Source organism: Juglans microcarpa x Juglans regia, chromosome 1D (assembly GCF_004785595.1).
Source record: "Juglans microcarpa x Juglans regia isolate MS1-56 chromosome 1D, Jm3101_v1.0, whole genome shotgun sequence".
NCBI lineage: Eukaryota > Viridiplantae > Streptophyta > Magnoliopsida > Fagales > Juglandaceae > Juglans > Juglans microcarpa x Juglans regia.
In genome coordinates, this window is record NC_054594.1 from 9,552,140 (window position 1) to 9,579,528 (window position 27,389).

General features: G+C 37.7%; 1 protein-coding gene across 2 annotated transcripts; it reads right to left on the reverse strand.

Annotated features, from left to right (window-relative positions):
• Nucleotides 1-5,157: 5,157 nt before the first annotated feature.
• On the reverse strand, nt 5,158-26,002 carry LOC121255211. 2 transcript variants are annotated; one of them, XM_041155493.1, is made up of 11 exons: nt 24,628-26,002; nt 23,555-23,709; nt 22,693-22,781; nt 22,009-22,558; nt 8,573-8,737; nt 7,550-7,713; nt 7,320-7,399; nt 6,788-6,875; nt 6,603-6,714; nt 6,034-6,108; nt 5,158-5,946 (listed from the first exon to the last, which is right to left on the reverse strand). In XM_041155493.1, the coding sequence occupies exons 1-10, from the start codon at nt 24,975-24,977 to the stop codon at nt 6,101-6,103; spliced, it is 1,761 nt and encodes a 586-aa protein (XP_041011427.1). In that variant the 5' UTR covers nt 24,978-26,002; the 3' UTR covers nt 5,158-5,946; nt 6,034-6,100. The 2 variants fall into 2 exon arrangements, with proteins under 2 accessions (XP_041011427.1, XP_041011430.1); XM_041155496.1 differs by lacking the exon at nt 6,788-6,875 and having other exon boundaries at nt 24,628-26,001.
• Between the last annotated feature and the right edge of the window lie 1,387 nt (nt 26,003-27,389).

Sequence of the window (27,389 nt, forward strand, 5' to 3'; positions counted from 1 at the left end):
TTGTAGTATATTCTTTTGCAAATTAATTCAACAAATTATTGGGTGTAGACATTGGACTAATAGATTTTTTAACTAACAGATTTTCAGCAACTACAGTCTACTGTGCAAGGTAAAATCTGAAATGATGTAAATATAAGTTTCGGCCCTATTCCTTATATATAGTAAGTTAGCAACTACATTTTATGCAACATTAATAAACATGTTAGTGGATAGAGTAATGTTATTCATCATCCCAACTTCCATCATTTTCAATTTTCTATCATTCCCGTCAGAAACTACATTTCCAATTTTCGGCCCTAGTCCTTATATATAGTAATATCATAGGATGTGAACTTTAAAATAACATGAATTTCAACTTGTTTTTCTGGCCCATCCATAAAATTTCAAGTATTCAACAAATTAATTCAAGCCTTTGTAGTATATTCTTCTCACCTCACTAATCTGCATTAGGTGTAGACATTGTATTTGACGCCTCCATAGAGTTTTCAACCTCCCCAACAAGTTCTATACATAACAGATAAAATATATATATATATATATATATTTACATAACATATAGATCATAAAAGATATAAAAGTAAATTTGTTATATATTCATATCCAGCTGCTTCCCAAAATCCTCCACCCCATCCATTGAAGTTCTAAGGCTGATTGGAGTGGAAGACGAACGAAGCCAATTCTGTACACAAATGAGACCCTCAACCATCATCGAAGATAAACTATTTCGAAAAGGATTAAGTACACGACTCACCGTGCTAAATGTAGATCTAGAAGCCACTCTAGATATCAGCATTGCAAGTATATCGCGTGCAACTTTTGAAAGTACACGATATCCAATTGAATTAATCTTCCACCAATTTAGAATGTCAAAACTCCCATCTTGTTCCTCACAACTTTCAACTGGGTATCTATCAACCTCTGACTTGCTTTTTAAAGATTTTTTTTTATTGTAATTGTTGTTTAAATAGGGCCAATCTCTATGCCTTCCTATCATCAAATCTACTAACTGTAGGATTTACATCTTCGCGTGGAAAACTTGTGTGCTGTTGTTGTTGACCAGAACTGTTCCCTTCTTCATTTTCAACGTATGCCTCATACATGCGAATTAAGCATTTTTCACCTTCAAACTCAAATCAGCCACTTTTGTTATATCATGGACATACATTGATTCCAATACAAAGTCAAGATATCGCATTTTATACTGAGGATAAAAAATAATCACAACATACAACAACATATTCATATTATCCATGTTGCTCCAATATTTGTAAAAAAAAATTCTCATATTTGTGGTCATTAATCCCACCACGGGACTTCCTTCTTCACCGGGAAAAAGAGTTTCAAGTTACATACTGACCTCCCAAAAAAAGAAAGTTGCATCGTGAAATAGTTGAAGAAACCTTATAAACAACATTACCTTCTCCCACTCGATATTATTGGGAGACCCTAACTTCTTCAACGTTCTCCTATTCACCACATCATTGTCATCATCGGTGTCTACAATAATACTAAGGAGCCCCAAATCTTCTTCCTCCAACCGTTCAAAAGCTTTTCAAAAATTTTCAGCCCTCTCCAACATAAGATAGGTGGAATTCTACCTAGTTGATACATCTAGACAAACATAACTTTTGCATGTAATCTCTTCCAACTGTACATATTTCTTAAATGTACTCCACCTTTGAGAGAAGGATTTAACATATTTCACAACACCTTTCACATTTGCAATAGACTCATCAAATTCTTTCAACCCCTCATGGACGATTAAGTTTAAGATGTGGGCACAACATCGAACATGTAAAAATTCATGTTTCAAAACAGTGTCCCTCCTATATATATTTTTTTTCAAATAAGAAATTGCTCTGTTATTAAAACTTGCATTATCAAGAGTGATTGCACTTTCAGTCACCCTTAGTCATGCAAGCACATCTCTATGGCTATACCAAGTGTATCACCCTTGTGATCTTCAACCAAAGAAAAAGAAAGAATTATCTTGTGTAGATTCAAATCATCATCAATAAAGTGTGCAATGAGACACATATAATTGAGGTTTTGCACGGATATCTGTGTATCTGTGGTGAGGGAAATTCGTTGCTATTGTATAGCACTTCTCAACTTATTTTTTCTTCTCATATACATACTAAAACAATCATTTGCAACCATAACATGAGATGAAATCCCTACCCACTTAGGGCAAACAACAAACATAAACTTCTTGGAGCCCTCCCCTTCAACTAATCTAAAGGGCAACTCATCAAGAATAATCATCTCTACTGCAAGTCTCAACACTAAATGCTATGGGTACAAATCCCCCACTATTGCGTCCTCCATCCGCCTTCCAACCTAGAGTAATTTGGGATTTATCCGTCTTATTAAACGGATATTTATTATATTGTTTTTCAATTTGATACTTCATGGACTTTGTATCGTTGGTTTTCATATCACATGCATACAAAGCACCACAGTAATTACACGCAGCCTTAGGTTTAGTTGGATCACCTTTTGGTATTCTTGTAAAGTAATCTCAAACTATTGACCTATCTCTATTCTCTACCACTAAGTGATCCACTAACAGTCGATTTAGTATTTACATTGGGTGGGAGTGAAGGAATGCCCTGTGTTGACTCGTTCACATCATCTGTAGTAGTCTTTCGGAATTGTTTCTTTTGTAGGGCAAGGGTCCATCTAAAAAAATAATCAAACAAAAATTAGATTAAATATAAAGTCATGATTCAAGAAGAAAATGAGAAAGTCCAGCCTATGATGTGTGCTGGTGTGCATTTTGTGTGTGCTGGTGTTGTTGTGCTTGCTCATTATTGATTCTTTCCATGTCTTTGTTGCCAACAGAAAAATTAAAACATAACCGAGTAATGGTACTGTGGTAGTTTGAACAAACTTGTTAATGAATTTGACATTAGTAATTATATGTTGAGCAGTTTGAAAGCAATTGCAAATGATTTTCTCTTCGGCAAAGGGATGGGTTACTGTCTTTTATATATCTAGCCTCTAGAAGAAAGCGATGGATTGATAATTAACACCAAGTAGTTGTTGTACTACTCATGAATATATATATATATATAAAGTAATCAGACCAAAAATAAATAATAATTACACACGAGACTAATAGTTACTAAAGTTCTGGGTCATTTTGGGCCCAGAAATCATAACATTTACTCGAGCGAGGTGTTGAGCACTTGTCGAGTGGACGTTTAGGGTAGACACTCACTCAAACTGACTATCGAGCGAGTGTCGAGCAAATTTACAGGTTGACCTCCTGTTTGAGCTGACTGTTGAGGGGTGTAGAGTGAACTCATGAGTTGGCTTCTCGCTCGAGCCAAGGTCGAGCTACAATTGAGCATGGTCGAGCAACAGTCAAGCCAATCATAAGGTCAAATTGAAGTACTAAACTATATCTCCACCAAATCAACCCCGTTAAACTATAGATTAATAAAACATATCCACCAAAATTTAGGTAAGAACTTTAGAAACTTCATCCACAAGCATATATACCATATATAATATGTATATATAATTGATGAGATGAACTAATATGCGGTTCTCCTTGCGCCTGAAACTGAGCACATGCATGTATCCATTCAATTTGGTATTTGGTGCATGGTCTAACCAACAGGCACCAATCATGCAACAAGATAGAGCAAATGGATAAATGAATTGTTAGTTGACATTTCTGACTCATAAATCAAGATATGGAAATGAACGAATCAAACAATTTCTATACAAATTTATCAATGATTAACTATAATCACTACACTATAAATATGTAAATCTATTCAAAGAGAAATTTCACTACAATGGGAGAAATTTGAGAAAAGAAAATGGAAGAATCAAGATCGTACCTTAGGTCCTTAGGGGGCAGGGGCTACGACGATTTTGGAAAAGGGAGGAGGGATGCAACCAAGGGGCTAGAGTCTGCTTTGCTAGGGTTTTGCCTATTGCGTGATAACTGAGAACTGAGAGGGAGTGTGAGAGAATGGGAGCGCCGGGGGTGGGGGGGGGGGGGGGGGGGGGGGGGGGGGGGTTAATTATGTTGAAAATGCCATGTTAGGAATGAAAATAACCTTAAACAACGTCATTTCAATAGACAGGTTATTTAAAAAAACTGAGTTGACTTAGTTTTAATTTTGCTTCCCACATGGCCTAAAGGGGCAGGTCCAATTTTACACTAAATTGGTATATATTGGTTTTGATATTTGAAGAACCGATACTGCATCGGTTACACCCCTAAATGAGTACTTTCGGTTTTACCAGCTCAGGTCTGGTTCAGTCTAATTTTTTCAGTCTATTATATAGTATATATATTATAATTGTATTATAGACTATAGTGATATATTATAATACAGTGATATATTATAATATATAATGATATAGTATTAGTATAACTACTAATACAATAGACTATAGTAATAATATATAGTTATTTATATAGGATTTTAAAATTTAATATTATATTAATTAGTAATTTATCATATAATACAAAATTATCTTATATATAATTATATATAATATAAAAAAATATTTTATACAATATAAAAAATTAAAATATATATATGAATCGGTCCGGTCCGGTGTTAGAAAAATGAAAATAGAAACTGGACCGATTTTGATCAGTTTTGAGAAAAATAGAACCAATACCAGATCAGACTGAACCCAGTACCAGACCAAACCCACCGGTTCAGTTTGATATGATTTACCAGTTTTTTTTTTCACCTCTAGCCATGAGAAAATACTAGTTCAGATAAATATATTCCAACAGAATCTAATATTTGGCCTTATGATTTATTTATTATCATTGCAAAGCTTAATCTGATAGAGAATTGTGTTCTTTTAAATGGAAAGTCATTACTTCTATTTATATCTGACAAAAAAGAAATTCTAGGTATAAAAACTCTTTCCGCAGTGATGGCCAACTGAAATTTCCGCACCAATGACATTTCAACTAAAGTTGCAACAATTTTTTTTTTATATAAGTAAAATTATATATATCAAAAGGAGAAACCAAGTACACTGAATGTATATAAGAAAACACCTTGTCCAAAATGACCTAAAAAGCCCGTGGAAAAACAACCCAAAATACACCGGACCCGACCCCAACCCCTTGTTTCCCGTAGAACTAAAGTTCAACAAATTAACTGTGTACTATGGCATAAACCTTCAGAAGAATTTATATTTCTAAGTAACATAATGGGACAATTTTTTTTAAGTAATAATTCGTGTGGTGGGATACAAAACTGTGCCTCATTCAACATTACAGGCAAAAATTAAAAAAGAAAAAAGAACACCTGATGGACCAGTCTGGACATGACCCGAATTCCCTCCCCATGAGCGAGGAGGAAAACTAGAAGGAAACAAAGCTGTAGGCCATAAGACAAGGCGAGAAACAGCCTGACCACAGAAAGGTTTGAAGTAGGTTAATTTGGCACCATTGGTAAACAACCTGGCCCAAATTGATGTACATCCTGCACCATGTGTTAAGCCTCTGTGTCTTGATCAACATGAAACTGGTAGAAAGGACACACTTACTGTCTCATACATAGATTTCAGCAGCCTTGCCTACATGAGGATAATGACCTTTACTCCAAGCATGACTAAAACCTTAAGATCAAACTCCAAGTACCTTGCCAGGCCTTGAAAATGTCAACCAAAGCTCACGGTATTGATGGATGCTCACATAATTATCTCTTCCAAGCTGTCTGCCTCCTAATTATATAGACTTCTAGAACAAAGGAAAAATAAAATCTCCTTGCTCTTAATATAGTATTTACCTCATATGGTACAATGCACCTAGCTATTGTCATCACTGCTTAATTCAGATTCATCATCTTCTTCTCCATAAAGAATTTCATCAACTTCTTCACCCTCATCTTCACTTTCATTTATTTGGCTATCATATGCCGAAATCCGAGTTTTGTTCTGCAAAGCCCTGTCAATCTGTAAAAAGAGTATGAACGGTGAACTTAAAAGCCAACAAATTCATAAGATAATAATGCATTAATGAGAGGATGCGAAGTTAAAAACCTGTGCCATCAAAAGTTGCAAACGACCCGATAATTGTAATAAAGGTTGGATGGCAGCACCTCTGGGTTTAGTAATCTGTATGAAGAAAAACATGATTTAAACATGTCGTGCAATGTATGACAACTTTAGATCAAAGCTTGCTTCTGGAAAGATATTTTTACTCCCCCACGTTAAGACATTAAATAATCAGATCCAGAGAGTATGATCGCCTATTGATCAATGACCCCACATTTTTATCTTTATTCCCATTCAGTGAAAGTTATAGAAATGAAACTTTTTTATGAATCTTATGGCATATCAAATATCCTAATTAAATCAAACATTAATTAGGAAAAAAAGCTTATCATTGGGCCTTTCTAACACCTTATAATCCTCCCCTTCTACAACCATCCATCAAATTCAATTTTTACCACAAAACTGTATATGAAGACATATCTAGTTGTATAATCAAATGTCTATAATATAAGCACAAGCACAAGGTTGTGATCAGAGAAAACATGACTGATCCACAATTTCATATTTATAAAATTGAACTCCAAAAAACTAGGAAGAAATTCACAGCATTTCACCTTTTATAAGGAGTTGAGCATCTGGCTTGTCGGTTCCTGAGACATAACATGATGACTGTGATTCAAAAGTATATGATATATCCATGGAAGGGCATACTTTCCACTGCATGCCCTGTTAAGACAACAAGAATATTCTTATCATCTGGAAAAATGGCAATTTTAATCTCAATAAATATCAAAATTACCTGGTGAGAATACAAAGAGTTCAAACTAGAAGAGGCTGACGATCTAAGAGGTGAAAAAACCAAACGGATAGGTAATGAAAAGTCAATGCTACAATAAGATGAATAGTCCTTTTTTTATTACTGGAAAGTAATAATAAAGTGATAGAAGAGTTAAGTGGCAGGAAAGCCAAAGAGACAAGAAATGGGTATTGATAATCACTATAAGATGAAAAATCTTCTTTTTTTTTCTCTCAATTGAATTAGTAATCATAAATGGTAAGAAACCTTTCATCTTCAAACCTTTGTATTTTAAATCTTAATATCAAAAAATCAAGAAGATTAATTGTGGTAATAAAGACAATACAATGAAAGGCCTTTTTAGTATGTTAAGGGTTGGGATAGATCAATAAGATAAAATAAAAAATAAAATCAAGGATGAGTTGGCTCAGTAGAATACAAAGAAGATGCTTCAGAAATTATATGGGTAATCAATTTCTACATAAAGCGATTAAAATGTCTTTACATCACCATCAATAGAAGAGAAAGGACTAACCTAAATTGCCACTTGGACACCAACACTCGCAGTAACTTGTATGCATCACTAGGGTCCATAGATAGAACAGATGCCCTTATCTGGTACAGGAAACATATAAAGAGTAAATAACAATGGCAGACGGTTTCCCCTTTGTTTAGAGGGGATGAGGAGTATGTGTTGTTGAGTGGGGAGACAATGATATTTAGTTTCTGACTTGATAAAAAAAAAACAATAGAAATCAAACAAACCTTCTTCGGTGGCATTTCAGCTTCAAGATTAACACCCTTGAATGTTGCAAAATCAACTGTACAGTCTAATGTTAGGTCATCTCCATTACTAAGTATCCCTAATGATCTCAGCTTGTCCTCCATGCAAAATGCTTCAGTGTCCACTTCTACTTCATCCATGTCATCTGCACAGACCAGCAGGCACATAGGGCCAAGCAGGAGCACCATTAAAAAAACTTGCTTTTACCCTTCTAAAAGGAAAAGTTGGTAACAACAAGCATATAGTGGTCACAGACCGGTGAAATAGAAAGACATATGCCACTTTATCGTTTCCTTTTCTAAAGATGAAACCTGAAACCCATATTTTGGCCAAAGGCCACTTGGTCCAAGGCTATTGCCAGAAATTCAGTTGAAATCACACTAACCCTAATTTTACCAAATAGAGTAGATTATGCTGAAACATAGAGGAAATTTCACTTTAAGAAAGTTTAACTTCATGATTTACATCATAACCTGTGAAGAATATAGAAAATTCCACATTAAACCCCTGTGCGAACATGCATCGATTGGCATTACTTCCACAACCCACCCAATATGGCAAAACCACATACAACATCAGGCTGTGAAACACTAAAGGCTCTTTACCAATAGTCATAGATAGTGAGAGGTCGCTGCAGTGGAAAACCCAAACCCATTTCCAAGCCCATGCTTTTGTCTGGTGGCTACTCCTCCCTTTAGTCTGCATGTATCCTTTCCTCCACTTTTTATCTGTAAGAGGCGAACTTTTTTCCATCCAACGAGATTTTGTGTGGATGATTTACCAGAGTATATTATTCAAAACCATTCCCTATACTCAAATTTAACCTTGAGTGGACGAGAAATTGTTCAAATTATCAGAAGAACAAGCACTTCCTAAAGAGTCATTAAAAGAATGTCCTGGCCCCAAACTGATAAATTAAAAATCAATTTATAAACCATATGAGAGACTAGTATAAGGCAAAAATATAAAATGTTACAAGATTCCGGAAAGTATATTAGACATACCTTCCCTCTCTACAAGCTTGGCTTGACTGTTACTGCCACTTGAATGAGCCGTTACCTCATCAGGCTCAACAATCATATTTGTATATATTTTCTTTTTTTCATGAGAATAAATCTTCGGAATAGGAAGTAAGGCATCCTCTGCATTTGCACGGTCTAATGCAGTAACTGTTTTATTACCAAACAAGCTTTTAAAATCAACACAACACAATAAAATGTAACTAATGAAGGAACTAATATTAAAGCAGACACCAAGCATATGAGAAATGATTTGTACAAGCACCAAATAGACAAGCCCTTGTAAAAAAGTGGACCCCACCTTAAAAAAGTGTAAAAAAAACTATTTTTTATTAGTGGGACCCACTTTTTTACAAAGGGCTTGTCCCTAGCATTACTCCTAAGCACATACACTGTTATAATTGGTGAAAATAGACACTATACATCACATATGTGCATTATCCAACACCAAAAATAAAGGAAAATAAAATAAATGCAAGCAAACTGTAGGAATTAAAAACGAAAATAAAGCATTAATAGTAAATTCAGTCACAACATGGTGGCTACACTAAAAGAGTTTCCATGTGAAACAATATGGTCAGACCATCTACAAAAATTTTCGAAGCAATAGCTTCGCTTCTGTTGAGCCACTCCATCAATTCCGGAATTAAATAACAATAAATTTAAATAATTTGAAAGGTCATGGAATTTTAAATGTAATGGATAGGGGTATAACCGGGTTCAGTCCGGTTTTGGACATATTTTAGAACCGAACTAATATATACCGGTTTTGAGATTTGAAGAACCGATACTGCACCAGTTACACCCCTAAACCGGTATATACCGGTTTTGAAATTTGAAGAACCAATACCGTACTAGTTACACCCCTAAACCGGTACTTCCGGTTTTACCGGTTCCACTCCGGTTTGGCCCGATTTTTCTAGCATATTATACAGTATATATAATATAGTATGTTATAGTATATAATAATATAGTGATAATATATTGTAGTATATTATCATTGTATTATAGACTATAGTGATATATTATAATATATAATATATAATATATTATAGTATATTATAATATATAGTAATATAGTATTAGTATAACTATTAATACAATAGACTATAGTGATATAGGATTTTAAAATTTAATATTATATTAATTAATAATTTATCATATAATAAAAAATTATTTTATAATATATATAATTATATATAATATAAAAAATATAAAAATATATTTTATACAATATAAAAAATTAAAATATATATATATATGAACCGGTCTGGTCTGATTTGGTCCAATGTTAGAAAAAGGAAAACGGGAACCGGACCAATTTTGAGAAAAATGAAACCAGTACCAGACCGAACCAAACCCGGTACTGGACCAAATCCACCGGTTCAGTCTAGTTTACCGGTTCACCAATTTTTTTTTTCACCCCTAGTAATGGACAATTATTTTTGTTTCATCTATAACATTTCATCTTCTTTCCTCCAAGGCCTTCTTTGTTTTCACATACAACTTTTTCAAATTCCCACACAAAACAAAATAAACAATTCAATTTTTTCAAATCCTAAAACAAAAATAATATTAGAAAAATATATTCTAACAATATTTTATTCAACTTTTAATTTTAATCTCAATTCATCTCATCTCATCTGCGAAAATAAACGAGACCTAAAATTTATGAAGACTCCATCTTCTTTCCTCTATATATAATTTTTGGAGCAATAGTTTCACTCTTGTTAAGCCATGTCATCCATTCATATATTGAGTGACCATAAATTTAAATAATTTGAAAATTCATGAACTTTTAAAGGTCAAGAACACTCCATCTTCTTTCATTTATAACATTTCATCTTCTTTCCTATTTATAAATTCATTAAAATTGGTAATTGAAGAAGACAACATTTGAACAAGTTCACAATCGGTTATAAACAAAATTAAAAATATAATGGAGCTAAAAGTTAACAATTTATTCCCACACATTGTGCAGGTGAGACTTTTAATAATCTTCTTTTTTTTTTTTTTTTTTTTTTTTATAACAAGTATATCAATGGCATTTTTTTCCTCTCTAGGTTTTCCTAAGTAGAGGCGATTTTACTGCCATGCATGTGCAGTGTTCGGATTTTCTTCAAAATATTGTTTGTTCGGTTTGAGAAAATGGATGATTCTATTCAGGATCCTTACCAACAACTTTCGCTGACTGAAAAGGAAAGTGAGGAGATTGTGGTGGCGCCTAAACAGTTGCAGGATTCTATTATCGGTGGTGATAAGTGTCTGATTATGAAGTTACTCACTGATAAGCATTACAACAAGGATGTGTTTAAGAGTAATATGAGGAAAGCTTGGCGATTAACGATGGGGTTGAGATTTCATGATTTAAGTTCTACTCTCATGTTTGTTGAGTTCGATGATAGGAGGGATAAGGAGAAGGTTATTAAGGAGGGCCCTTGGTCTTTTGACAAACACTTGGTTTTATTCAAAGATGTTGATGGCAGAAAACAAGTAAAGCAAATTCAATTAACTTCAGCATCTTTCTGGGTGAGGCTTCATGATTTGCCTTTGATGGCGAGAAATGAATATGTTGGTCGATTACTGGGGGAGAAAATTGGGGTAGTTGAGGAAGTGGATGTGGATGAAGGTGCAATTGCATGGGGAGAATTTCTACGAGTTCGTGTAAACTTGCAGATCTCAAAGCCTCTGCTGAGGGGTTCCATGTTCTCCATTGGGGGTGGAGAACCTGTTTGGGTTCGGTTTTCGTATGAAAGACTCCCAAATTTTTGTTATCTATGTGGTTGTTTGGGACATGGGGAGAAGGACTGCACTGTTGTGACATCTACTTCAAAGTTATCTGGTATGGATGCTTTACCGTATGGAATGTGGCTGCGGGCAAGTGGGTATAATGCACGTTTCTTCGGGGGAACAACCCAAGCAAAGCAATTTCCAAAGTCAGTTCCTGCATCTTTTTCTAGGGAAAAGCAAATGTCGCCATTACAGAAGACTAGGGTTCAGTCAGAGGATGGTGATAAGGAGATGATGATGGCGGAGGATGATGAAGCTTCTCGGAAAGAAACTGCTCAGGCTACAGCAATTGTTTCAACTGCTTCGAAAATAACTGCCAAATCAGTTGTGGAAATGAAGGAGTTGGAACTGAAGGCTAGTGAGGATTCTCGGAGTGTACCTGCTCCTACAATAGAAACTGCTTCAACTGCTATGACAGTAACTGCCGAAACAGTTGTGCAGAGACAGGATGTTGAACCGGAAATGCTGAAGCTAGAAATTGAAGATAAAGAAATAGGTGGCAGTTGTAGTATTGGGCCATTTCTGCCAACGATAATTGACAAAGGCCTGAGTGATGCAAAGCCTATGTTTCTTAAGCCTGATGGCCAGAGTTCTCAGAAGTGGAAACGGGTGTCTAAATTACATGAAACGACAAGTTGTACTTCCCTATCTGCAAATTCATCTTGTGTTCTGTTGGAGGAAAGAGCTAAGAAGCGCAAGGGGATTGTTTCGGAAGGATCTCCTCGGTGCAGGTCATCGAAGTGTGCTCACGTTTCGGAGGTTTCACAGGATGGGAGTGGGATTGCAAAGTCTGCGATATCGGCGGTGGCTATTGTACAGCACCACCGGATGCCATGAAACTGCTCAGCTGGAATGCCCGTGGGCTTGGGAACCCACAGGGCATTCGAACCCTCTGTGATTTAGTCAAGAGGGAAGATCCTGATGTGGTGTTCTTACAGGAGACAAGGCTATCTTCTCGAGAGTTTGAATCTTGTAAGTACAAGTTAGGGTTTATTAATTGTTTGGCTGTTAGTTGTTGTGGTAGAAAGGGAGGAATTGCTCTGTTATCGGGCCGAGATATTGATTTATCAATTATTTCTTATTCCACTAATCATTTTGATGTTGTAGTTAAAGATGGAAATTTGGATATGAGACAATGGTTTTTAACTGCTATTTATGGCTTTCCTGAAACAAATTTACAGTATAAAACTTGGAATTTGTTGAGATCATTGTGTAGAATTAATGGGGAAGCTTGGTTGGTTATGGGTGATTTTAATGAATTATTGCATCAGCATGAAAAGAAGGGGGGGAAACCGAGGCCTGATCAACAATTATCTGATTTTAGAGCAGTTGTTGAAGATTGTAATTTGAGGGATCTGGGATTTTCAGGGCATAAATTTACATGGTGTAATAGGAGAACTGGAGTTAATCGTGTATATGAGAGGTTAGACAGATTCCTTGTTAATTCTGCTTGGTTGAATTGTTATCCCCATGCTCGAGTCTTTCATGGGGTGGTGGCTTACTCTGATCATTCACCTATCAATGTTACTTTGGAAGGTGAAAGGGAGTTTCCCAGGTTTCCTAAGCCTTTTAAATTTGAGGCTATGTGGGTGGGGGAGTCAAATTGTGAGGAGATTATAAAAGATGTGTGGAGTAGGGTGCCTAATCAAGTTTATATGGGGGAAATATCAGCAATGTTAAAAGAATGTGGGGCACGTTTGAATACATGGAACAAACACTCTTTTGGGAATGTTCAACAGCAGCTGATACGAGCTCAAAAAAATCTGCAGAACTTGGTTACAGAGGATTCAAATGGTGCTGATGCTGAGGCACTAGATTTGGCTAGAGCTGAGGTTCAAATATGGTTGGAGAGAAATGAGATTATGTGGAGACAGCGTTCTAAGTCTTTATGGCTGAAGGAGGGGGATAATAATACAAAGTACTTTCACATGAAGGCCTCACAGAGGAGACGGAAGAACAGAATTTATAAAATACAAGATGAACATGGGCAGTGGCAAGAGGGAGATCAGAGGGATATGATTATTCTGGATTATTTTCAGCAATTGTTTACTACCTCTAATCCTTCTCTGAATAATGCTTCTTTGGATTTTTTAGAACCATTAACTGGGAAGGTGTCGGATGATATGAATCAGGAGTTGATAAAGGAGTTCAATGCTGAAGAAGTAAAGGAAGCTTTGTTTCAAATGGACCCTGCAAAGGCCCTTGGCCCTGATGGAATGGCCCCAATATTTTTTCAAAAATATTGGCATGTTGTTGGAAATTCTCTGATTTCAGCAGTTCTGCAAGCTTTAAATTCAGGTTCATTCCCATCCTCTTTGAATCTTACTCATATTTCCCTTATTCCAAAAAAGAAGTGTCCTTCTAAGATGGGTGATTTTTGGCCCATCAGTCTTTGTAATGTGGCTTATAAACTCATTGCAAAAGTTCTCTCAAATCGACTCAAAGCTGTTTTACCACATGTTATTAGTGAGAGTCAAAGTGCTTTTGTCCCTGGGCGCCTTATTTCCGATAATATTCTGATTGCATATGAGTTAGTACATTTTCTTAAAAAGAAAAGGAATGGGAAAAAGGGATTCATGTCTTTGAAGTTAGATATGAGTAAAGTCTATGACTGTGTTGAGTGGGGTTTCATAAAATCTGTTATGGGGGTGATGGGGTTTCATCAGAAATTTATTGAGTTGATCATGTGTTGTATTAGTTCTGTCTCTTTTTCTGTTATAATCAATGGGTTTCCTAAGGGCCCAATAATTCCTACAAGAGGCTTGAGACAAGGGGATCCATTGTCCCCTTATTTGTTTCTGATTTGTACTGAGGGTTTGATATCCCTTTTTTTTTTTGATAAGTAAGATATAAACTTTATTGATGTGAATGAAATAGGCATATACCTAGTACACAGGAAGTATACAGTTGAACACCTAGATACATTCTAAGAGCGTTAAACTAAAGATAGGAATTCATGTATATCATCCCCATTTAATACAATAGCTGAAAACCAAAGCAGTAAAGTGTGCAGAAAATAATTCTTCAGCTCCATCATTGTTCTTTCCTTGTCTTCGAAGCATCGCATATTCCTTTCCGTCCAAATACACCACATGATACACAACGGAATCATTCTCCAAGCTGCTGCCACTTGATGACTGCCCTGCAATTTCCTCCAACAACCCATCAGCTCCACCACTCTCCTAGGCATTACCCAAGCCACACCGACCCGTCGAAAAATCTCATCCCACAACCCTCTTGCTACATCACAATGTAATAAAAGATGATCTACCGATTCTCCACTCTTTCTACACATGTAACACCAATCCAGTACAACGCATCCTCTCTTCCTCAAATTATCCGTGGTTAAGATCTTCCCAAGGGCGGCATTCCAAACAAAGAAAGCAACTCTAGAGGGCACTCGAGACCTCCAAATGTTCCTCCAAGGAAAAGAGGTGTGATCCTGTGAAATCAAAATTTTATAATACGCTTTTACTGAGAATTTCTTATGATCCTGGAGCCTCCATTTCAAGCTGTCTTGTTGCGCCATAGTAGACCCTAAAGAATGTAGCAAGCCGAAAAAATCTGAAACTATAGATAATTCCCAATCATGAATATCTCTATTAAACAGAATATTCCACTGATGCGAACCATGGGCAAGTAATCGCACTTCCGCCACAGAAGCGTCCTTGTTAATTGCAATACGATATAAAGCTGGAAACACCATTTCCAATGCATGATCTCCACACCACACATCCCGCCAAAAACTGATTCGGTCACCCTCACCTGCGACAAAACGAATATGATTTACTAAAATAATCCACCCCTTCCTTATAAACTTCCATAGCCCCACTCCATGCCCCCTCTCACTTCTTTAGAACACCACCCACCCCAATCAACCCCATATTTAGCATCTATTATTTCCCTCCACAAAGAACCCTCTTCCATATGATATCTCCAAAGCCATTTCCCCAACAACACTTTATTAAAAGTTCTCAAGTTACACACACCCAACCCCCCATACTCAACTGGAGAACATACTGTCTTCCAATTAACCAAATGAACTTTCTTCTCCTCCCCTAAGCCTCCCCAAAGAAATGCCTTGAAGAGTTTCTCAATTCTATTCACCACCCCTGCAGGCATAGGAAAAAGGGATAAAAAATAAGTGGGGAGGTTTGTAAGGGTACTCTTGATAAGAGTGAGACGACCTCCTTTCGATAGATACACCCTTTTCCATCCAGCCAACCTTTTTTCTATCTTTTCTACCACCCCATCCCATATAGCTCTACTCTTGAAAGTAGCACCTAATGGAAGACCCAGATATTTCATTGGGAATGAGGACACCCTGCAACCCAGAAGACTTGCTAGATTGCGTATATTAGGGACCACACCCACCGGAACCAACTCAGACTTGTCAAGGTTCACCTTAAGCCCTGATACTGCTTCAAAACAAAGTAATAATGCACGCAAAGTTTGGACCTGACTCCTATCCGCTTCACAAAACAACAGAGTGTCGTCTGCAAAAAGAAGATGTGAAATGGTGCAAGAGCTACCAGAGCTATGTCCCACCTGAAAACCAGATAAAAAACCCCCACTAACAGTAGCCTGCAACATCTTGCTCAATGCCTCCATAACTATGACAAAAAGAAAGGGAGATAATGGATCACCTTGTCGCAAACCCCTCGAACTATGAAAAAAACCTGCAGGAGTGCCATTAACTAAGACTGAAAACCGGGCCGTTGAAATGCAAAAAAGCATCCAAGAAATCCACCTATCTCCAAAACCACACCTCTTCAATAAATACAAAAGGAAATCCCAGTTCACATGGTCATAAGCCTTCTCCATATCTAGCTTGCAAAGAATACCTGGACTTCCCTCCCTCAATCTAGCATCCAAACATTCATTTGCAATGAGCACCGAATCAAGTATATATCTCCCATGAATAAAAGCATTTTGAGGCCTGGAGATAATATTTTCCAGCACTAGACTAAGCCGATTAGCAAGGACCTTTGAAATAATCTTATAGACACTGCTAATCAGACTTATTGGGCGAAAATCCACAATATTCGACGCCCCATATTTCTTTGGAATGAGTGCAATAAAAGTCGCATTAAGTGATTTTTCAATCTTTTGATAAGCATGAAATTCACTGAACACCCGCAAGACATCACCTTTCACCACATCCCAACAAGTTTGAAAGAAACCCATTGAGAAACCATCCGGACCCGGCGCTTTGTCCTTAGCCATACCAGATATGACCTTGAAAATCTCATCTTCCACAAAAGGTCTCTCCAATACACTCACAAGCTGCGGATCAATTGCCTCAAATGGTAAGTCATCAAGCTTCGGCCTCCAGGTTACTGGTTCGGTAAGCAGAGTCTCATAATAATTTGCAATATGACTTTCTAGATCAGCCGAAGAAGATAGCACCTGTGTACCTGAATGTAACAACTCAATCGCATTATTACGTTGATGAGAATTAGCCATTTTGCGAAAAAACTTCGTACACCTATCACCCTCTTTCAACCAGAGGGCTCTGGATTTTTGACGCCATGAAGTCTCTTCTAACAGCAACACCCTTTCCAACTCTGCCACAACCGTTACTTTTCTCAATAACTCCTCCTCCGAAGCCCTTCCCAATAATTCCTTACCCTCCAACTCCTGCAACTCCTCCATCAAAATAGACTTTTGATTGTTAATGTGACCAAAAACTTCCAAGTTCCATTTCTTCAGGTCTTGCTTTAGAGCCTTCATCTTACCTGCAAGAATAAAACTCGGAGTGCCACTAAACTGGTACGAAGTCCACCAAGTTCTCACCATCTCTACAAACCCGTCCACCTTAAGCCACATATTTTCAAACTTGAAATACCGGCGACCCCCTTGAATGCCACCACAATCTAAGAGGATAGGAAAATGGTCTGAGCTGACTCTAGCTAACCTTTTCTGACTAACTTCTGGATAGTGGGCTTCCCATAACGGTGAGACAAGAAATCGATCCAATTTCGACCAAGCACGGCCATTAGACCAAGTATACTCACCACCCACCAGAGGGAGGTCCATAAGATCCATATCAAAAATGAACTCAGAGAATTCCGCCATGGCCAAAGTGTGTCGATAATGCCCCGATCGTTCACTAGGAAAACGAGTAATGTTAAAATCACCGCCCATACACCACGGCACATCCCATAAAGAGTGTATTCCCGTCAACTCCTCCCACAACCGTCGTCTATCTCTACCTATGTTAGGACCATAAGAACCTGCAAAAGCCCAAATCCACCCATCGCTCACATTTTTGAATAGCACCGAAACCGAAAACTCTCCAACACACTCCTCAATCGCCTCAACCACTCTTTTATCCCACATTAATAATACTCCACCTGATGCTCCCTGAGAGGCCAAATAGGACCAACCCATATAAGAACATCCCCAAATACTACGCACAAAACTTCTATCAATAAAACCCAACTTTGTTTCTTGCATGCATATCACATCTCCCTTCCATGATCTCAATAGCGCTTTGATTCGAAGGCGTTTGTCCCTATCATTGAGACCCCTTACATTCCAAGAAACGATCTTAGGCTTCATTAAAACTTAACTTACCCCTCCCCTTTGATCTAACCCTTCCTCTACTCCCCTCCTTGACATCATAATTGATGGAGCATGTTAAGCGTTTAAGTTCCCTATCTTGTTTTGAAGCTGATTTCGAACGGCTAGCTTCAATAGCCACAAGAAGGGCCATAAATTGTTCCTCATAACCTCCAAAAGAGACCCCAAAAATTTTCTGTAACTCCTCTACCTTTTTAAAAATCCAATTCGTCGAACAACTCCCATAATCACTGGGAGGGAGTGTACATAAAGGAGTAAGAGCCCCCACTTCCCCGACACTGTTATTGGGAATCACCAAAACATCCAGCTTATTTGTTTCACCACTTAAAACCATATTGTTAAGAGGAGAATCATCCCCAGTAAGTAACTCATCAGGTCTACTCATCACCAAGGGTGAAAGACCACTCTGAACCACATCACTGTCCCGCAAAAACACCTCACCGCAAAGGGACATCTCTCTATCCCTCAAGCTTGACTGCTCGTGCACCACTTCTGGGACTACATCCACCACGCACAGTTTCGATAGTCCCTTCTCCACAGACGCGGAAGTCAACGCCAGAAACTCCCCCTCCTCTACCTCTTCCCGTCGGAACTCCTTTACCGTTTCACCTGAGTGGTCGACCGAGAGTGTCGGCAACTTCTGTGCCGGCAGGGTTGCCAATAATGCACTTATCGGTACCACAGGAGCAACATGACCCTGATCCAACATCTCGGATCCGAGTCGAATCTCCTTTTCCGTCTCACCAGAGGGTTCGACTGAGGTTGTCGGCAGCTTCTGTGCCGGCAAGATTGCCGGTAATGAACTTATCGGCGCCACCCGCTGTCCCTGGTCCGATATCTCGGATCCGAGGACCTTCCCCGACCCGACTGTCTCCACTGCCCTCCAGGCCTTCACAGTGCCTGATGTCTGACCCTTGCCCAAGCCCATCGCTCTGCCCAGACCCATACCAAGCCCACCATTTCGGCCCACCACCTCCTTACCTTTAACGCAACGTTTTAGATAATTTATTTCATCTAACACAATGCCGATCTTCTCCTCCAATCCAGCTAACATCTTCAAAATGCTTTCCTCATTTAGCCCCGCCAATCTGCTTTCTGCTACACCATGCCGCTGCACGTCCTCAGAGATGGTTACACCTGACACCACGTCTACTGCAGCACGATGCGGTACCTTCTTCAGCACCTCACTGTACGACCTTGCACCCCCTGCCCACGATAATGGAGCACCTCCCTCACCTTTGTTCTTCTTTGCAGCAACTATCTGGATATCAGCCATCTCCATTAAAATATCAGCAAGCTTCTTCCATCCCTCCCCCTTCCTTCCTTCCGGAATCACAAGCAATCCTCTCCTCTTATCACGACCAAATTCTGAGATGGAGATAAAGCTACCATTAAAGTTACGTCCCTTCCTCACTATTATCACAGTGTCCCCTTTTCTACGAGTTCGCAGAAACTCCTGAGTACCCAATGTTACTGCACACTCCTTCACCATAGAACCCAGCCAACCCAGAGTTTCCCAATCTACTGAAATATATTTCATACCACGATGACTACTTTCTATAATCCTCCACCACCTTGCATTCTCCTTTCTAAATCTACTGAGGGTTTGATATCCCTATTGAATATTGCTGGGTTAAGAAAGGAAATTTCTGGTTTGAGAATCTGTAGGAGGGCTCCCATCATAAATCATTTGCTTTTTGCGGATGATAGTATTATTTTTTGTCAAGCTGAGGTTGAAGAGAACAGAAGAGTACAAAATCTGTTGGAGAGGTATGAAGCTGTTTCTGGACAGAAAATAAATAAGGAAAAAACTGCTGTTGTTTTTAGTAGTAATGTGAGTGAAACTACTAAGTCTGAGATCAAGAGTTTATGGGGTAATTGTGAGATACAACAATATGAGAAATATCTTGGACTTCCACCTATTATTGGAAAGAATAAAAAACGTGCCTTTAAACCTATCAAGCAGAGAGTGTGGCAGAAATTACAATCTTGGAAAGAGAAATTGTTGTCACAAGGAGGGAAGGAAATTCTGTTGAAGACAGTAGCTCTTTCTATTCCTACATACACTGAGTTGTTTTCTTCTTCCATCTAGTTTATGTGCTGAATTGGAGGGGATGATGTCTCGTTTTTGGTGGGGGCAGAAAGGGTCTGAGCGGAAGATACACTGGTTCAGCTGGAATAAAATGTGTCAGAGCAAATTAAAAGGAGGGTTGGGCTTTAAAGATTTAAAAAGCTTTAATTTAGCTTTATTGGCTAAGCAATGGTGGAGATTATTTCAGGCAGAGCATTCTTTGCTACACAGATTATTGAAGACCAAATATTTCCCTAATACCAGTTTTATGAATGCTGATCTAGGAAGATGTCCCTCTTATTCGTGGAGGGGCATTTGGGAGGCAAGGAAATGGCTTGTGGATGGATGTAGGTGGCGAATAGGGGATGGGAAGAATGTAAACATATGGCAGGGTAGGTGGATTCCTGGTCATAATGCTTTAATGGCTGAAGGGATTGTGTTGAGGGAAGATACTAGACAGCTTTGTGTGGATGCTCTATTTCGGCAAAATGAAAAACAATGGGATATTACTAAACTTAGGACTCTCTTCAATCCAAATGTAGTAGCTGATATACTCAAAGTGCAACTGTGTTCTGCTGTTAGTGAGGATCAAAGGTTTTGGTCTTATGAGCGGAATGGTATGTTTAGTATGAAAAGTAGCTATCGTTTTATTTTTGATCAACTTGGTTCTCGGTTTGCAGAGTCCTCAAACATACACACTCAGAATTTATTATGGAAGCACTTGTGGAAAATGAAAGTCCCGAGCAAAGTAAAAAATTTTGCATGGCATGCAAAAATGGCCTTCCTACTGGGGAAAATCTAGTGCAGAAACAAGTATTGACAGATGCAACATGCAGATTCTGTGGTTCAGAAAGGGAGGATATTTCACATGCTGTAGTGACTTGTAAGGCTTTAACAGGTTTGATGCAGGCTTATGTTCCAGGACTGGTGTTTGACAGAGGAAAAACAGTAAGTGATATGGCATTGGATCTTTGTGAAAGGCAAATGTATGATAAGTTATCAGTGTTCTTTGCTTTGGCTTGGAGTTTCTGGTTTCGTAGAAATAAATATCTGCATGATCAACTGTTATTACCACCTAAACAAGTTGCAGATAGTGCTGTCTCTATGTTGAAAAGTTTTGGGCAGGTTCAACAAAAGAATCAGGTCCAGTTAATGCAGCATTATAAATGGCAGGCTCCACAAACTGAATGGTTGAAGCTGAATGTTGATGGTGCAATTTTTTCTGAGTTGGGAAAAACAGGAGTGGGGGCTGTTTTACGGGATGATCATGGCAGGGTTTTAATGGCTGCAAGTAAAGTGGAAACAAAGATGGAAGGCATAGAAGCTATAGAACTGATGGCCATTTTCAGAGGATTGCAGTTGTGTGCAACCATGGGTATTTCAAAGCTTTTAGTAGAAAGTGACAGCTTGCTTTGTGTGGAGGCTTTACACGATGACAGCATGTATAATTCTTTGCTTGGGGGGTTATATTATGAAATTAAACAGCTTTCTTCACACTTTGAGAGTTGTATTTTTACACATGTATATCGGGAGGGGAATATGGTTGCTCATTTGTTGGCTAGGAATGTGAGTCAAGTTGACAATATTGCATTATGGTGGGACTGTGTTCCAGACTGTATTTCTCAAGCTTTATGGCTTGACAATTGTCTGTAACTTTTGGTTTCCTTTGATGAATTGAAATTTCAGATTTCTATCAAAAAACATAAATAATCTTTTTTTTATAAGAAACTATTTTAATAATCTTCGAACTTCATTACTGAAAATAAAAGATAAGAAGGAGCACCTAAAAAGTTTCATCTAAGATTATTGTGCAACTGGATTAATCAAAGCAGGAAAACACTCAATCCCCAGGACCTAATTTATTTTATCTATTATATATCTGCACTAAAAATTGTTTTCATTTTCTTTTCAAGAAACATCATGACTTTGCATTAACAATAAATAAAACAGGGCAGATTTTTCATGATGGACTCACCTCCATTTTGAAAATCTAATCCTTTCTTAGATTTGATGCGAGATTGACTAATTGGTAGAAGAACCCCATCATTGGAGATATTCAACCTTATATCTGAGCTAGAATGCACTAAAATCTTCTGAAAGGATGGCTTTACTGGTAACCCATAAGCAACAAAGACCTGCCCAGACGTAGGTTTGGTAATGGCTTGTAATTTTGCAGCAAATATTGTAGGTAATGCACCCTTATGATTTATAGATGGAATGTCCTCAAAAGATAATGAGACTTTTGTAGGCTTGCTATTGCGTAGCTCCTCAATTTTCTGACCGAACCAAAGATAACAAACCCCAACTTCTGAAATAGCCAAAACATATAGACCTGCATCACTGGCTTCCCCATTATCAATGCACCTGCTGTCAAGTACTACAGCAGGGTGCTCCATTGCAAGAACACAGCTTACTGACTGCTTTTTGCCGCCACTTATTCTCCATACTGCTATATATCTTTCACCAACAGCTGAGGAGAGGATGTACTTCCCATCTTCAGAAAAAATCATACAGCGAACAGCTCCCTATGAAGAGTTAAGAAACTTATTTCAATAAGATCAGAAAGTTGGAAAAGATAACCACACAGACTAAATATTCACTCATCTAAAGAGGAAAAAAGTGTTGACACAACAAGAATATAGAACTGCATCAGACTTACAGGATGCCCAGAAAACTTCTGCATCTTTTTGTGATCAGAACTATTGAAAATCTTCAACTGTGCAGATGCAGTTGCTAATATCTTCCTATCTGAGGAATTTGCATCGAAGGTGACAATGTCAGAAGATTAATAAGTACAAAATAATTTATTTCTATCCTAACACATGGAAAGTATTTTCCCTGAACACTCAGGAGTTACTTCATTTATGTTTAACGTTCTACAATTTATTTTGTTGTTGTTGTTATTATTATTATTGCCATCATCAGAGTTATGCTAGATGCTATACCCACTCTTATCCTACCATACTGATGCAGCACTGCATACGACGCTTAATCAATTCTTGTTTTTAAAACAATATATTCAAAAGTTGATAAGAAATGTCACGTCAACATAGTTGGATGAGAGTAGGATGATGGTATAGTATATAGTATTTTTTTCTTATAATATTATTATTGCCATTACAACTACCACTACGTAGCCAGACAAGATATTTGATATGACACGTGGTCTCGTCTAAAGGGGCTCTAGTTCATACAGCACAACCTCCAATACCAAATGATTGAATAAGACCTGACCGAATCCCCTAGATTAAAGCATCACTGACCATGTGAATTTTTTAATGTCATAGTCACTACACAGTTGACTATATATTCACTTAACCACAGCACCACATTCTGACCATAGAACTGCAATATTCCAGATAAAATACTTCTGTAAGATTTTTTTTTTTTTTTTTTTTTGATAATTAAAATACTTCTGTAAGATATTTATGTATACATAAAACATTACTGTTCTCAGTACAATGTGTTAACTCACCACCACTTTAAGGCAAGAGTACCACCGATATGTAAAGAATATTTACCTGACGAAACAGATATACGGGAAATTGCCTTTGTAGAAGCTCTGAACTTCTGCAACAGGTTTCCCGACAGAGAATCAATTTCACATAACATGCCATCAGCACCTGCAGTATAAATACAGGAACCATTCGTAGGAGATGAAATGGCATTAACACCCCTGCACATGAGCGAGAGAGAGAGAGGAGGGAAGGAGAGGAGTGGATTAGGTCCACCAAATATAGATATAAACATTACAGCTAAACTAAAATCATTCATTGTTAATTTCTTCCATAATTAATTACATATTAAAAGATTCTTATCGCATGCTGTAATAAATAACTATTCATATCACATATTTAAGATCTTTTCTGGTGTTCCCTTGAAAATCTAGTCTTTGACCACAGAACTTTCACCAACATTACCAACGTCGTGTTTCTACAAACAGTTTCTAGTTATATTCATTTTCCTATGAATAAAATATCTTGATTACCTATATTAAAATTAAAAAAAAAAAAAAAAAAACCTACGTGTAACTGTTGTATACACCCTGTGTACTTAGATGGAACCTCTGTGCTCATTAATAGAATCATCTTACCATCAACAAAAACAGTATCTCTTTAGAGACTTACAACTATCAAGAGAATGTTCCAAAACATAGGATGTCTGCCTTGTAATTTTATTTGTCAGTTATGTCGACAGTGCTGGTATCAACAACCAAGTCTACTGATATCAGCAACAGCTGCAGCATATTACCCAGTTTTAGGGGTCTGTCTAGGCCTTGGTCAACCAAGGTCCTATGGATCAAGGAAAGAGGTGAAGTGATTAAGAAAAGAAGAAAGAATGTGAAACAGCATTCAATATTTGTCAAAAAAAAGATGGAATGCGGTCTACTCTAATAGTGGGCTACAGCAAAAGCCAGCTAATCTAAACGCGGGGCTTCAAAGATAAAGCTGTCATGATTTAAAGATGGATGGGAAAAAATTATAGCTCACTTATAAATTTAATATGATCGTACAACATATGCAGTAGCATATCAAATCATGGCGCAAATAAACTTTATTATTAATCAAGTATGTGATTTTCACGATAAACTCACCCAGGGTGGCAGTCGCTAATTCTCCATTTCAATTGACCAGCAGAGACATCCAGTGCTAAAATATCACCACTACCTGTTCCTAAGACTAACAATGAGTAACCAAGCTTCCTTTTTCTCTTTCTGTCCAAAGATAACCACCTCATGCATGTATAATCAACTGAAAGGTGCCCTCTTTCATGTCTGGTTAATATATTTATCTCATCAGTTGAGGTGATGTCTGAGAATTCAGTCTGTATCTGGCCCTTCAAAGTTTCCCAGATCTTAATTCGACCATCTCCAGAACTTATGGCAAAGAAGTCTAAAGAAGGACTAAATGATGTCAACAAATCTCTGATATTTGATGATCCCATAAACCTGAAATGTGCACTTAACTTATCAGTTGCACTTAAATTATCAGTTTACCTTACTATGGAACAACTAAGAAAGCTTTAAAGCAAATAATTCCAAGGTCCCTTTTCTTCCATTTGGTCGCTCAATTAGAATAGGGAAAAAAACAGCACATTTCGGTAATAAAATAAATAAATAAAGGTAAAAAACATAGTAATAACCATCCAACATTCTAAAGTTATCATCTTCGGGTTCATAAAAACAACAAACGTATACACACATGAATTTTTTTTTCCTTGGGGGAGGTAGGGCATAAGTTACACACATCAGAGACAAAAAGTACAAGAAAGCGAACCCACAAACATGGACGGAAAAACAAGTTCAAAGTGAAATGCAAATTCAATAGTAAATATTTTCAAGGACTCGTTAACTGATACCTAAAGACAATGCTCTACAGGGGTAACCTTAGGCTTACAAAAAGATGAGCTTCCAATGTTTACCGACGAGTCGTCTTTACAGCTTAAACCCCCTTAAAACCCGTTGATCCTACAAGTACCACGTATTGACAAATTTTACAAATGGATAGCGTATGATCATTGATTCCAAACTTCCAAAGTCCAAAGTTCAAAACTTCAAAGTTCAAACAACAAAATAAACTAATGAATCATGATTTAATGAACCCGTCAGAGAGAGAGAGAGAAAGAGAAACCGTGGCTGCGCCGGACAATCTTCTCAGACTATTAGAAAGTTTTGTACTGGGATTTGTAAAAAACAAAAACCCAAATGTTATCAACTATTCAGAAATTTGAAGAAATTCCTAAGAAACAAACAGAGAGAGACAGAGACAGAGACAGAGACAGATAAAAAAGAGCTGGAGAAGTGCGTGTTTTCTTCGTGGACGACGGGTGGAGACAGATGCGAGAGTGGCGGTCGAGACTGACGGTTTTGGTTGGTGTAGAAGGCACTGTCACACGACGTTCCTGAGGTGAAGAAATCTACGGAGGAAGATGAAGTATGAGAACTGGGGAGTTAGACGAGAAGGAAGCTGAGTTCTGAAGTCAGTTAGGGTTAATTGGTCGTATGGGCCTTGACCCAAGATTTAATAAAGAGCCCGTTTGAATGTTAGTCCGTAGTTAATATTGAATTGTTTATGGGTTAGTTTTATGGCCTGCGAGCCCATCACTAGTATTGTCTTTCATCCAGTAATTAGGAACAGTCGGGTTGTTTTTGGGATTCTTCCCTTTCTGTTAGTATCTATTTCACTGTAGTCATGGTACGGGTTTGTTATACCAGATTTTATATAATATTCTTATTTTCTCTCTATAACTATTCTTTCCTATCTCTCTCTCAACTTTCTGGAGAAGCCTACTCTTGAAGTAAGGCAACCCATTCTTTTCCCTGTATTCACCTATATCATCGTCCATTACAGAGTCACAATGTTAGAAGTGGTATCTAGAGACCTGTTTCCAAGTGACCTGTGAGCAAAGAAAGCAAAAAAATGGCAGAAGGTACCCGCCTAAATCAAGTACAAGAAGGTCTTACATCACTCAAACAATTCACAGAATCACAACTAAGAAATTTGGAGACTAAAATGTTGCCACTCAAAAGGTAATCAAACTCTGTCATGCAACAGTTGACCTCCCTGACTATGGAGTTGCAACGAAAGCACAGTTGCTAGACTTAGGGAGAATCATCTTCAAAAGGCCAGAACCAGCAGATGGTACATGTTGAACAAGAAGGTGAGCCTCCTCCACATTTGGTAAGACTTGATTTTCCAACATTTAATGGTGATGACCCGAATGGATGAATATATAAAACAAACTATTTTTTTTCATACTATAATACCCTACCCCAACATAAACTGAAGCTAGCCTTTTTCCATATGGAGGGTCAACCCTAGTTTGGTTCCAGGATCTTGGGGAATTAGGGGATTTGAGGGATTGGAGAGGTTTTATGAAGGCTTTATTGGTAAGGTTTGGGCCATCTTCATACAATGACCCCATGGAAGCCTTAACGAGGCTAAAATAGACCGGATCTATAGAATAATATAAGTCAAATTTTGAGTCACTGTCAAATAGACTCAGGGGATGTTGGAAGGGTATAAACTGAGCTGTTTTCTTAGTGGGGTCAAGGATGAGATAAGGTTAACTATGAGGATGTTCCATCCTAATAATTTGTTGGTAGCATACAGTCTTGCAAATTCAAGAGGAGAATGTGGGAATCAATAGAAAATTTCATAACACTGACACTGGGATCCTAAAATTACCCTTTACAGCAACAAATAACAATGTTAAATTTGGTTATAAGGCTATTGTCCCAATGCAAAAGATCAAACCACATCAAATGAAAGAGATGCGTGATAAGGGTCTATGTTATTACTACGATTCCAAGTGGAATCTAGGTCACAAGTGCCAACAGCATAAACTATTTTTGAT

Bases quoted from the DNA above. Each gene is read 5' to 3' on its own strand.
- LOC121255211 (XM_041155493.1), bottom strand. From the start codon at position 24,977: ATGGGATCATCAAATATCAGAGATTTGTTGACATCATTTAGTCCTTCT. The intron at 8,738-22,008 runs GTGAGTCCATCA...GTAATAAAACAG, and splicing joins ATTAGATTTTCAAAATGGAG to TTACTGCATTAGACCGTGCA. The intron at 6,715-6,787 runs GTAATTTTGATA...TTGTCTTAACAG, and splicing joins ACTCTTTGTATTCTCACCAG to GGCATGCAGTGGAAAGTATG.